Consider the following 12,828-nt stretch of genomic DNA (forward strand, 5'->3'; position numbering starts at 1 on the left):
TCCTGGGGCCCCGGGTCGGGGGGCTGCAGGGGTAATAAATGAGGGAGCGTATGTAAAGCACCCAGCTTGGCGCCCAGCACAAAGCGGTCAAATCTCCAATGTCACGCGATGGACGGGGAGGAAGGAAAAGGGGCCCAAGTTTGTTACAGGTCTAGCGATATTTTCAAAACCTCTTTATCATAAAATAAAACACAAATGCAAGAGCTACACAAAACAAAGGTACCACTGAATGAGTATTATAAGGCAAACCACTTTATAATCAGCACCCAGGTCAGGAAAGAGAGCTTCACCTGCCACCTGAGGGCCCTTCGTGGGCCCCAGACCCGTCTCAACCCCCTCGTGCACCCCCAGAGTAACTCCTGTCCTGACTGTCCTAGCAATCACTTACCTGGGCTCCTTTACATCTGTGTCACGTAAGTGTGCATCTCAAGACACTATCGTTTAAACTTGTCCATTAAAACATTTTTGTTATATCTTCCTCTTCTTATTTATTTGGCTGCGCCGGGTCTTAGTTGCAGCACGTGGGATCTTTGTTGCGGCATGTGGGCTCTTAGCTGCAGCATGCGGGCTCTTAGTTGTGGCATGAGGGACCTAGTTCCCTGACCAGGGATCGAACCCGGGCCCCCTGCATTGGGAGCGTGGAGCCTTACCCACTGGACCACCAGGGAAGTCCCTGTTATATCTTTCTAAAGTCCTTTTTAACCTTGAGGTTTCCTCTCCATTCCTTCATTTTCCATACAGTTTACCTGTTAGGGAAGCAAAGCATCTGAGCTATGGAGCTTCCGTAGCTTCTGGACTTGCTGACTGCATCCTGGCGGCGCAGCCCAGCGTGTTCCCCTGTCCTCTGCATTCCCTGCCCATGGGCAGCCGGATCCAGACACCTGATGAGATGCAGACCCAGGTCCTTCAGCGAAATGACAGGTGCTGGTGTGTCTTCCATCGGAGGCACGTGGTGTCTGGTCATCTCCTTTCTGTGACGTTAGCAGCTGCTAATGCTCAGGGTCCAGGTCCACTGATTCACCGGGGACGGCACGATGCTGTGGTCCGAGTTGATAATTTCTTTTTCACTTGTTAGTTTGAATACTTCTCTAAAGAGATGCTTCCCCTCATACACTATCTGGTTACCAGGGGGTATAGTTCATAGAGGAAAAGCAAGATTAATGCTTGATTCTTTCTTTGTGTTGACCTGTTTTCAGGATAAGGAACTAGCGATCATTATCCAGAGGTTATCAGTTGACTCTTTAAAAATATCAGTATGAACTCATAGATTTAAACTATTGGATGGATTTCAACCTATTGCAATTATTATCCTTTACTGGAGCTCACGTTTTCCCATCTTTGGCCACAGGGTAAATCGGGTTGGCTCCCAAGTCCTTTGGACCTGGCCCTAGGAATCTCTGATGGTTTTCTTGCTGTCTGGCTTGACAAGGCGGTCCAGCCTCATCTTACACTTTTACTGCCCCAGCTATTTCTCCAAGAAGTGTTGGGTTTGTTTTGTTTTTTTAGTAGAAAATGGTATTTCAAGACCACAGTCTGGATACCAGGACTGCTCAGTCCTACTGAGCTGGTCATTGTTTCTAGGCTTCTTCAGTGGACATTTTTAGAGATAAACTACATCATGAGTTCATACTGATACTGACAATTCAAAACAAGAACCACATAGTTTTTTACTTAATCTCTTCTATGTACCAAAGGAATCTCCTTTTTTCCATATCAAAATCCTCGTTCTTAAGAACACAGGAGATGATAGAATATTCCATACTTATTTATTTAGTATATTTCATATTTAACCCAGTACTCTCAGAACAACAATGCTAAAATTACTACCACTAACATAATTAATCAGAATAATTTTTGGGGGATATGTTCTCCCTATTCTACCTACAATTTTTAAATAGATGTGCTATTTCTACATTGTCTGAGCCATTTCTTTCCTTTTTTTTTTTTCTTTTTTTGCCACACCGCGTGGCATGCAGGATCTTAGTTCCCTGACCAAGGATCGAACCCGCGCCACCTGCGGTGGAAGCGCAGAGTCTTAACTAGACCGCCAGGGAAGTCCCCATACTTCCCTTTTTTCTTACTGCACTCATTTAGTTGTAGTTCTATGAGTAACTATGTTTAGTGCTTGCATGTTGACAATTTCACATGTTGATGATAGTTTGTGCCCTTTGTACAGGAAAGTCTGTTTTGTTGGGTATAAAATCCTTGGCTTACATTTTCCTGAATATCCTAAGTATTCATTTCCTTCTGGCATAAGTGTTGCTGTGAAGAAGTCTGATGATAATATAATTTTTTTCCATATAAGTCACTTGCTGTTTTTGCCCAAAAGCACAGGGATTTTTTTGTTTTCTCTTTGTCTTGGTGTTGGTTGCTCTGAGTCAATATCTTCAGGTATGTTGGGTGTTCTTTCAATATGGAATTTCAAATCTTTTTCTTAAAATTTCTGTAAAGTTTCTTGAGTAATCACTTTTAGTATTTATTGCTCCCCTCCCTTGTTTTGGGTTAGTTCTTTGGAGATTTCTATTATCTGTATGTTGGATCTTCTTTGCCTATCTTTAACATCTGTCACTTTCTCTTCAAGCCTTTTCATCTCTTTCGTTATTCATTTTTCAATTTATAAAATTTTTCTTCTTTTCAACTTCTCCTTAAGTATTTATTTCTGAAACTGCTTTCTGCTTTAATTTTAAATTATTTCTTGAGTTCCATTACTTCATTTCTTGGTTTTTCTTAATTCTGGCTTACATTTTTCCTTCATTTTTGGTAATTTTCTCAATCCTTTTAGTTTGTTTTGATATAGGCTACAGTTTTGATCTAGTCTGTGAGCATATCTTCCTGGTGTACTTTCATTACCCAGAAGGATATCATTCTGTTCTTTATTCTCTTTTTCCCTACAATATCTTTTATGAGACTTAACCTGGATAATTTTGAGTTGATCATTTTTATGTGAAATTAGTTTTCCTGAAATTTGAGAAAGAGGCGTGGTTCACAGTGGTTTTTCAGACCTCATTGATGTCTCTGCTGGACAGCTGCACACATCACTTCATTTAACCTTCACAGCTTTTCCCTCTACACCACACTGCCTCCTTCCTTAGCTAATAAAATGCTTTGTTTTTCACTTGGGAATTTTAGAATGGGGCTGGTATGCAGGGCTTTCTGAGAAGAGGCTAGAGTAGCAAGATGAGGAGCACTGACTCATCCCGGTATCCTGCCCCCTTCACAGCATGGGGCTGCCCTTTTGAGAGCAGACTCCAGAGCCAGGCTGCCTGTGTTTGAACCCCGGGCCCACCTTACATCAGCATTGGGACTCTGGGCAAGTTACTTAACCTCTCTCTCCCCGATGTCTTCATTGTGAAATGAGGATCATAACAGCACTTTCCTCACTAGGCTCCGTGAGGGTTAGTTAAATGCTTGGCACAGTGCCTGGCTCACAGACAGCAGTGTCCAGGTGTTAGCTGTCACAGTTGTTATTATTTTCATCAGTATAATAATGATAATCATAATTATTATCCTCTACCCTTGGGAGCCTGATTTGGTACCGTGACAGTCAGAAGGGCACACACATGGGAATTCCCTGGCGGTCCAGTGGTTAGGAATCTGCACTTTCACTGCCAAGGGTGCAGGTTCAATCCCTGGTTGGGGAACTAAGATCCCACAAGCCACAAAGCACACTGTGCTTTTTGGCACAGCCCCCCCCCCCCAAAAAAAGTGCACACGCAGGTCCAGGAGTCGGAAGCGATGGCAGCTCTACAAACCCTCTGAACTTCTATTCCCCATTTAAATCAAGATCCAAATGAACACTCAAGTACCTTCCAATGAGGGGAGAAACCAACACTTATTAACTGCCTACCACATGCCAGACACTGCCTCGTGTGTAAGTAACTTCACGTAATGTTCAAAATAATCCAGGAAGTGGGCCTTGAAGCTCTGAAAGGCAAATGACTTATCCGAGGTCACAGAACTAATAAATGGCAAGGAGGACATTAAAACTCTTGTGTTTTTGTTTGTTTGGTTGGTTGGTTTCTTCTGCACTGTGTGATCTCAGCAGGATGATCCAGGAATACTGCTAAGTGGCCTCAAGGAACTGCAGGGAGGTGAGCAGGCAGGTAATTCAGGTATCATCCCCACATGTGCTCTCAGGTACACACAGAGAAACATCAGAGGTGTCCTGAAATGGAACAGGCCACCTTAAGAGGCAGGGAGTTCCACAGACAAGGGCAAGTGCAAACAAAGCTGGTGGGAATGTTGTAGAGGGGATTCTGGCTTCTAAGGCCCCTGATAATTTCTCCCCCCCCCATCTTAACACTCCTATGGGAAAAGTGCTTCTGTGGCCTGAATAATCTGGACCATGATAAAAGAATAACTGAATACATGATGAATCCCTGCTGTGTCTTGCTGATTTCATAGAAGAGGTGATATTTGAACTAAACCTTGAAAACACTATCCACCCATCCATCATCCAACCATCCATCTATCCATCCACCCACCCATCCATCCATCCATCCACCCACCCATCCATCCACCCATCCATCCATCCACCCACCCATCCATCCATCCATCCATCCACATGTTTACTCGGATGTTTACTGAGCTCCTTCCACAGGCCAGACATTCTGAAAGTGTAGAGAACACAGATACAATCCCTGCCTTCCAACAGGCCCAGAGAAGTGGGGACGATAAAAAGTAACGACAGGGTAACTGCTCTGATGGAGTACGCCCGGCGCTAGAAGAGCTCAGCTTCAGGAGAGGTTTCGCTGAGGACGTGGCTTCAGGGAGAACGGCAGTTTGCAGGAGGATGGCATGGTACATGCTAAAGCCCGGAGAAAGTGCATGCGGAGAAGAACAAGAGCCCCGCGTGGCTGGAACACAAGCAAGGGGGTGAGCTAGAGCGGGGAGCGGGAGGGAGATGTAGCTGAAAAGATGGGCAGAGGCTGGAGTAGGCAGGGCCTCGAATGCCATTCCAAGGGAGTTGGGCTTCATCTGCTAGTGAAAGAATCATAGAAGTTTCTAAAGAGGGGAGGGACATAACCAGACTGGTCCTTCAGAGAGGTCCTCTGGCTTCAGCTTGGAAGATAGGAGACTGGAAGCCAGTCCAGACCAGAGATGCTCAGAGAGGGGTCTGGGAGGCAGTGGGGGCTTGGAGATGAATGGCTAGGAGCATGTGCGTGCTCCCATGGCGAGTTAACCGCTGCCTCTGTCATAGGGCACTGGGCATAATGTTAACTGTATACCCGTCCTCTCCACTAGACAGCAAGGTGGGCCCCTTCCCCATTTTCCTTCCATGTACTTGTAGGAAGGACCTTAGGATCCTCCAGTAACCTTTACTTGATTCCTCTTGACATTCTGCCTTCCCTTCACATTTCTGCTTGAAAACAGAGCCAGCAGCCACAGAAATGCTAGACATGCAAAGCAATGTTGGCAGGAAGTCATCCATTCCCCCAACAGACAGGGGTAGAGCACCTACTGTGCGCTAGGCCCTGCTGGGAGCTAGCGACACGACACTGCATGAGACAGACTTGGTCCCTGCCTTCATGGAGCCTTCTGGATGGTGGGGAAGACAAAAGCAAAACAGATAAATAGGAACTGCAAACTGTGGTGAGCATCACAAAGGCAGTGTTATGAGAAAGACTGACAAAAACATAACCAACAGATGTCAAGGGAGGCCCAGCTGAGACAGGAACATACAGGCTGAGGTTTAACCAACATTCAGGCCAAGCGTGCAAAAGCATGTGCAAAGGGCCTGAGGCAGCAAAGAGCTGGGCAGTGTGGCTCCAGGGAGGTGAGCGAAGGGAGAACAATTTGAGGTCAGGCTGGAGATGGACATTAGCACTAAATGATGCAGGGCCTTGAGAGGCACGTTGGGGACTGGGCTGGGATCATGGTGGAAGAGTCAAAGCTGTGTAGTCAGCAAACCGAGGTTCCAACACCCACTGTGTGATCTTGGGCAAATCGCTCGCCCCCTCTGAGTCTCTCTTGGGATGAAACACCCACCGCACAGGATGGGAAGCAACGCATATGAAGGACCTGACGCTGGCTTAGGGGTTCCCATGAGCGGCACATTCATCGTGCTGTCCTTTGCCTCTTCCTGGTACGAAGCTGAGAACCTTAGTGGAGGGAACCGACCTCACTTAGGTAAGGGCTGCGTCCAAGATGCTGCGATTGCGTTCAGTGTTTTTCCACAAGTTCGGGCCTCCCATCAAGACAAACAGAAAGGGAGGTTTGAGTCTCACGATAGAGCTTTTTTGCCTCGGTTAAAGGCTCAGCTCCTGGTGACACAGTAAGGAAACGAAGCTGGGGCCAGTAGACCTGGCTCTACCACAAATGGCCCACGTCACCTTGGCCAAGTCCCTCCCCTTCTCTGGGCCTCAGTTTCCACATCTGTGAAGTGAGAGGGGACGGAGGTCAATCAACCCTGGGGGCCTTGGTCACCTCGTCCTCTGGGCTAAACACAAGCGGAGGAGAGAGAATCACGTCAAATGAAACACCCGAGCCTCGTTCTCTCCGGGCCTGGGCTCCCTGGCGGCGTGGGCTGTGAGGCCCCCCAACGGGGGCTCCTGGGCGCGCACCCCTCACGGAAAACACTCCGTGCTCACCCTTGGGGGCCCCAGGCATTGCTCGGCTGCCCCCTCCCCACCAGGGACAAGCACAGAGACACCCGACCACGCCAAATAAAACCAAGGCACGCCAGCCATGCTGTGTGGGATCGTCCGCTGAACCTTTATTCGGATCCCGGAGGGGAGGGTGAGGAAAGCAACAAGAGGGGGCCCCCCCACGGCCCAAAGCGCGTGCTCAGAGCTCTGCGGACACAAAGATGTAAAGCTTGGCCACAAAGGAGCTGACGGTGCCGTGGCGAGAGAGCTCCATCCTGACGGTCAGGAGCAAGTCCCTGGGCTCGGGGACGGGCTTGGTGAGGGCCACCACCCCACTGTGGTGGCTCACCTTCTGGGTGGTGAAAAAGCCCTCCTCGTTGCCGCCGGTGATGGCCAGCTGCATGCTGTCCCCGGGGACGGCACTGGAGGGGCCCATGCGGAAAACCACGGCGGGCACTTGGATGTTGGTGGGGAAAGAGAGGTGGTAGTAGGTTATTCTCAGAGGCAGCTTGGGGCACTCCTGATTCTCATGGCAAGGCAAGCGCTCGCAGCGGCTGCAAGAAAAGTGGACAGAGAGAAAGAGCGTTAGGGCCCATTCAGCAAGCGGAGAAACAACAGAGCGTGGGGGCGGGGAAGCGGGGGCTCGCTGGGCGGGGCCTCCCGCCGCCCCTCTGGCCAATCAGCCAACGGGAAGAGCACCCCTCACTCACCTGTGGGAGGTGCCGGGGACCTCCGGGCCGCGGGCTCAGGCACTAGCCTCTTCCAACACCCTCAGGGGGCGCTGGGTGGCTGGGGTCAAGGGTCGTGCCTGGAGCGAGATGTGTCCCCTTCTCACTGGCAGAGCCCCACCCCGGGCTGTCCTCACCAGGCACACCCTGCCCTCTGAGTGTCGTCCAGGCTCCTGGCTCCTCACCCAGACAGTGGTCAGGGCGACACAGGGCTCCCGAGCGGGTCTTGGAGACGACCCCCGAAGTGCGTGTCTGTCTGCACGCCGGCAAGCACGGCTGCTGCCGCTTACGGAGCGCACGGCTACTCGTCACCACACCTCCGCTAGTGTGATCACACCCCTTGGGGATGGGGGGCTGAGGGCCATTTTTCAGATGAGGAAACTGAGGCTGAAAAGAGTCAGTGGCCTTCCTGAGGTCACAGAGTGCGTGGGGAAGCTAGATTTGTGCTCAGGCAGTGAGGTCTGTTCCCCATCTTCCCCCACTCCCTGTGCTCTAGGCCCAGTTCCCTGTCTGTGTCCACAGGGCCAACCAGGGCTTGAGACGGAGATAGAGAGATGTTCTAACTTCTGGTGACAGGATGCGGACAGGTTCTAACTTCCTGTACAAGGATGGAGACAGGTTCTAACCTACTGTCACAGGACGGGGGCAGGTTCTAACGTCCTGTGACAGGATGGGAACAGGTTCTAACGTCCTGTGACAGGACGGGGACAGGATCTAACTTCCTGTGACAGGACGGGGACAGGTTCTAACGTCCTGTGGCAGGATGGGGACAGGTTCTAACGTCCTGTGACAGGACGGGGACAGGTTCTAACTTCCTGTACAAGGATGGAGACAGGTTCTAACGTCCTGTGGCAGGACAGGGACAGGTTCTAACGTCCTGTGACAGGACGGGGGCAGGTTCTAACGTCCTGTGACAGGATGGGGACAGGTTCTAACGCCCTGTGAGATAAGAACAGGGCCTATCTTCTGCCTCCTGAACTCCAGGCCCATCACACTCCGAAGGCAACTGCCTTAGGAGCAAAGCCAAGGTGCGGAGCCCTGCGGGACCTGACAGAGCACGTGTCCCAGGAAGTTCTGCCATCTTGACTGTCTGGCTTCTCCAACCACAAGCATCTACTGTCCTAGTCTTCTATCATGCCTCCATTTCAACTTTTTTAGTTTCCACGCCTCTCGTCAGGTGACTAGGACTTACTTACACTCGGCATTTATTGTGAGCGCTGTCTCTTTTTACATCCTATGCCCAGGATGTAAAATCCTTTCTTTTAGTTGGCCATTTACCATTCTGAGCTCTTAGAAAGGGCAGCCCTGGGAATGAGCTCCACGCTAGTAAAGGGGTGTGGAGATCAGGAACACCGAAGAGGAGGGTCCTGCACGGGAGGGGGCTCAGAGGCAGGGGGAGAGGGAGGAAAGAAGGCGGGCGTGGGTGCTGCTGAGGGGCAGGCCCCTCCCCCAGAGACACCCAGGTCCAGGCCAGCTGGGAGTGTGCCAGGCGACTGTGGAGAAACCGAGGGACGGGGCCTGGCCTCATGCTGGGTGCATCGGGGCTTCTCCTTCCCCAAGCTCACCTCACTGTCCCACCCGGTTCTCCTTATCCTACTGACAGTGAGGAGACACACACACACACACGCGCACGCGCGCTCACACAGACACACACACAGAGACACACACAGACACACAGACACACACACACACACCACACACACAGCCCAGCTGCTTCAGGAAGGGCCTGGCGGATCTGGCCAGCAGGTGGCGCCAGGGTCTCCTGCGTGTGCGTTAAAGTTTTCCCACGTTTCCCGTATCCAAGGCCAGGATTTTGATTCACCAGAGGATTAACCCGGCACGGGTGGAAGGCAGGGAACATGAGGTGTGCATGAAGGTCTGGTATCACACACCAGAGAGCTGGATCCTCCTTCCTCCTCGATGGTCTCCACCCACCCCCAACCCCACAGGGTCACCAAGCAGAGCCAGCCCTTCCTCACTCTGGGCCCTTCTGGGCCTGGCTCCTTTCAGATGGCTTGCTTCCCAAGGGTGGGGCTGTGGCTCTCTGGCTTCATCTCCAGGACCAGCTCGACACCTACGTGCTTTCTACCTGCACACGAGTAAATACGGGCCTGATTTTCCTGGTCAGTTCCAACATCAATTATCCTATCCTGCTCTCCCCCATATTTGTTGAAACATCTCAGAAATTATAACAACTGCCTCTGTCTGGCAAACTGCCTGTCAGCCTGGGGACGGCAGCGGAGTCTTTGTCAGCCGGTATGTCTAGACAGAGGAGGGGCCGTCGCCACTGCATCTATTACGGAGCAGAGGAGGCCCGGACCCCCGGGACCACGCACCTTGGTTTCCATCTCGACCCGCATGAGAGAACAATGTGCCCCGATTTTTCAGTTCAACGAATTTGATCGGGACACCCCAAGTTCCATGAAAATGCAATCATTGAAGGCCACCACACGCCAGAGAAAAAAGGTCCTCAAGGCCAGTCCCTTCTCTCGGGAGGCATGGCCATTCTGGCCGCCCCCCAGGCTGTCTGATGCCCGCAGCCGTCCCTGCTGGCGGTTCCCTGACTTTCAGGCTCCTGTCATTCTGGACACAAGCCCCAGGAACCGGCCGGGGCAGGGCTTCACCCGCTCTGTCCACCCGCATTACCACCTGGGGCCGAACAGCTGTGCCAGCCAAGGCTGCCCAGCCTCGCTCTGGCTTCCAAGACCCCGGGTCTCAGGGGGCTGCCCCACCGAGGGGGTAAAGAGGATGTTTTCGGTCCCACCCCAGGCTCTGCAACACTGAACATTCCTCCTGTGGGGAGGAGGGAATTGTGTGTTTGGGATCTTAACAGCCTGGTCAGTCCGTGAGGCCCAGCCCTGTGGTTTGCGGCCCAGCCTGCTGGGTCATGTTCCAGTTACCACTGGCCAGAAGGAGGCTGTGTGGGGAGAGGGAAGGCTGAGGCCCAGAAACAGAAAGACAAAGAGACACAGAGAGAGAGAGAGAGAGAGAGAGAGAGAGAGACTCCAATCTTGCCTATAAAGGCTCCCTTAATGTTAACCACAGAAGGGCCAGTTACTGGGTCCTTCCAATGCAGCCTTTTTAAATTTTACAAATTGCTTTCGAAGGTCAGATAGTAAATTCTTTAAGAGGATTTTTGTGGAGAAGGAAAAGGGCTGTAAAGTAGAAAACTCCAGTCTGAGGGGTCTGCAGTGCTGAGAGGGGCGGTCCCTCCGCACCTGGAGCACCTGGAGCTCTGGCCTGCGTCCTGCCCACGTCGGTCTACATGACGTGTCAGTGACCTGTCACCGTGCTCACCCTAAGCTAGCGGTGCTCCTGTGGTCCCAGAGTAACCCCCCCAACTGGGACGAGGCAACCAGGATGAGACCCCCTATGGCCCCTCAACCTGGGATTCCAGGCCCGGCCCTCACTTCCTGTGCCTGACGCGGGGCTCCTGGCTGGTCCGTGATACCTCAACAGGGTTAACAAGGGAGAAACTGTAACTAGACAGATTCCCATGTGCAGCAGGCACGGCCCCAGGACCACACAGCCCTTCAGGAACCCATGTCTCGTCTTCCCATGTAAGGGCTGAGCGACCCTAGACCTTCCAGTCACACAGTCAGCCCACAGGCACACAGTCAGCAGCAGAGCAAGGGCTGCAGAGTTGCTCTGAGGAACCTCTGGATTCTGAGGACGAGAGAACAGGGTGGCCAGCTGCCATCCTTCTCACCACCACTGTTGTCTGGGCACCAATGCTGGCCGTGGGCTGGGCACGTGGGGCGTTACTGCCAATCCTCCAGGCACTGACAAGCAGGTATTGTCAGCGCTGTGTTACAGAGGCAAAAGGGGCCCTTGGGTGACCAAGACCCAAGGTCACAGCACCGAGGAACAGGAGAGCCAGGCCCGGAAGCCAGGATGGGACCCAGCCCTGGTTCCTTCTTCCTCCGGGCGGCCTCCCAGGCCATGCCCCAACCTGGACACCAGGGCCCACCTTCCCTCCATCCATAAATACTGGCAGTAAAACACGCCTTGGGGCGCCTATCCATACCCCCCAGGGCTGAACTCAGAGCGGTACGGAGGTGGCTCAGCCCCACAATCGCAGGTCACCCTACAGGAACGCAGGAGGGCGGTGTCACCGCCCCCTTTACAGCAAGAAGCTCACGGGACCTGGTCACGGTCAAGGTCAAGGGGCCTGGAACGGACTGAGCGTAGGAGGCAAACCTAAGCGAGCCGGACATTCATCTCAATGCCAGACAGCATCTCCATGAGACCCGAGAACAGCCACAGGGGCTCAGTCAGGACCCTCAGGGCGGGGACCACACCTTCTCCCAGCTCCACTCGCCTCCCAGCCTCTGCTCCGGCCGCTGGGTGGCGCTGGTGAGCGGCACGTTGGTCAATGGGGCCACAGTCTTCCCTGGAGAGACTGCTTGGAGCCTCACCCTTCCCCTCTCACCTTGACTGTGGGTAGGGGCTCACTTCCTGCCCTTTTAATACAGAGAATGACGGAGCCCCCTCTTTATCATCCCCTGGGGGTCAGGCTGAGGAACCCATGGGATGGAGACAGACCAGGCCCCGGGGCATCAATCCCTCGGTCAGCAGAACGTGGTTCCTCGCTGAATACCCCATATTCACGGCCAGGACTCCAGGCTCCCCTGGCTACCGTGCTCCCCGCCGGAGCCGGGGGACCCTCCTTGGTCTCAGTACCCCTGCACCCTGCCCACTGCCATTCTGCATATGCTCCTCCGGGGCTCAGAGCAGGGGATGGGGGGCCTCTGTGGGCCCACTGTCTGCCCAGGTGCCCGCACACAGTAGGCTCACGGTGAACATTCCCCAAACAAGTAAATGACTTTCGCTGGCACTGCGGGGCGGCGAAGGATTCCGCAACGAGCGTCAACGCGGTGGGGCGCAGGGGGCAACTTCAGCCGCAACCTCAGGACACGACGCTAGCCTGCCGGCCTGCCCACCCCCCGCTTAGGAGGCGTGAAGTCCCTGCACAGGGCAGCCTCCTTCCCTTTTGCTTTCGTGATTGTGTGTGAGTTACACATGGAGAGCAGTCAGCCAGTCTTCCAGAATCCCCAGACCCAGACCCAGACCCCGACGAGGGTCCTGGGAGCAGCGCAGCCTCAAAGTAAGGACAGGGATCTTTCTTCACGGCTCAGGGGAGCACCAAGACCGCCCACTTAGCTGTTGCATAACCCACGGGCTCTTTGGAATGCTGGCAAACCCAGTTCTGGAGTGGCTTCTCCCTACCTGGCAAGCACGCCCGCTGGGGAAACTGAGAGGACCTGCGGGGGTGGGGGCAGGAGCCGCAAGGCCGGGGGATGAACACTGCGGATGCCGGGAAGAACACTGGGGCCATCTGAGCATCTCCTGCTCTGGCATTCGGCCAGCAGGAGGCGGGACCAGAACAACAAGTGGATGCTGGGGCCTGGGACCCTGCCCAAGATGGCACTGACCAGCGCCAAGGCCAAGAGGCCGAGTCTCCCAGGCAGCCTGGCTGTGTGCTGGCTGTGAGCACTTCCCGGGGCTGGAGG

At 53.2% G+C, this 12,828-nt stretch overlaps 1 protein-coding gene across 2 annotated transcripts in view; it reads right to left on the reverse strand.

Annotated features, from left to right (window-relative positions):
* Positions 1-12,828, reverse strand: part of FBLN1 (fibulin 1) — a 78,862-nt gene that overhangs the window by 21,870 nt on the left and 44,164 nt on the right. Inside the window, exon 15 of one of the 2 annotated variants that reach the window (XM_030855650.3) lies at positions 6,696-7,141. The exons of the other annotated variant lie outside the window; for it this stretch is intronic. Coding sequence (XP_030711510.1) covers positions 6,787-7,141 — 355 coding nt within the window. The 3' untranslated portion in view covers positions 6,696-6,786. Of the gene's footprint in view, positions 1-6,695; positions 7,142-12,828 lie in introns of those variants that run through there. 2 annotated transcript variants of the gene reach the window in all.

This window comes from Globicephala melas, chromosome 10 (genome assembly GCF_963455315.2).
Source record: "Globicephala melas chromosome 10, mGloMel1.2, whole genome shotgun sequence".
Taxonomy (NCBI): domain Eukaryota; kingdom Metazoa; phylum Chordata; class Mammalia; order Artiodactyla; family Delphinidae; genus Globicephala; species Globicephala melas.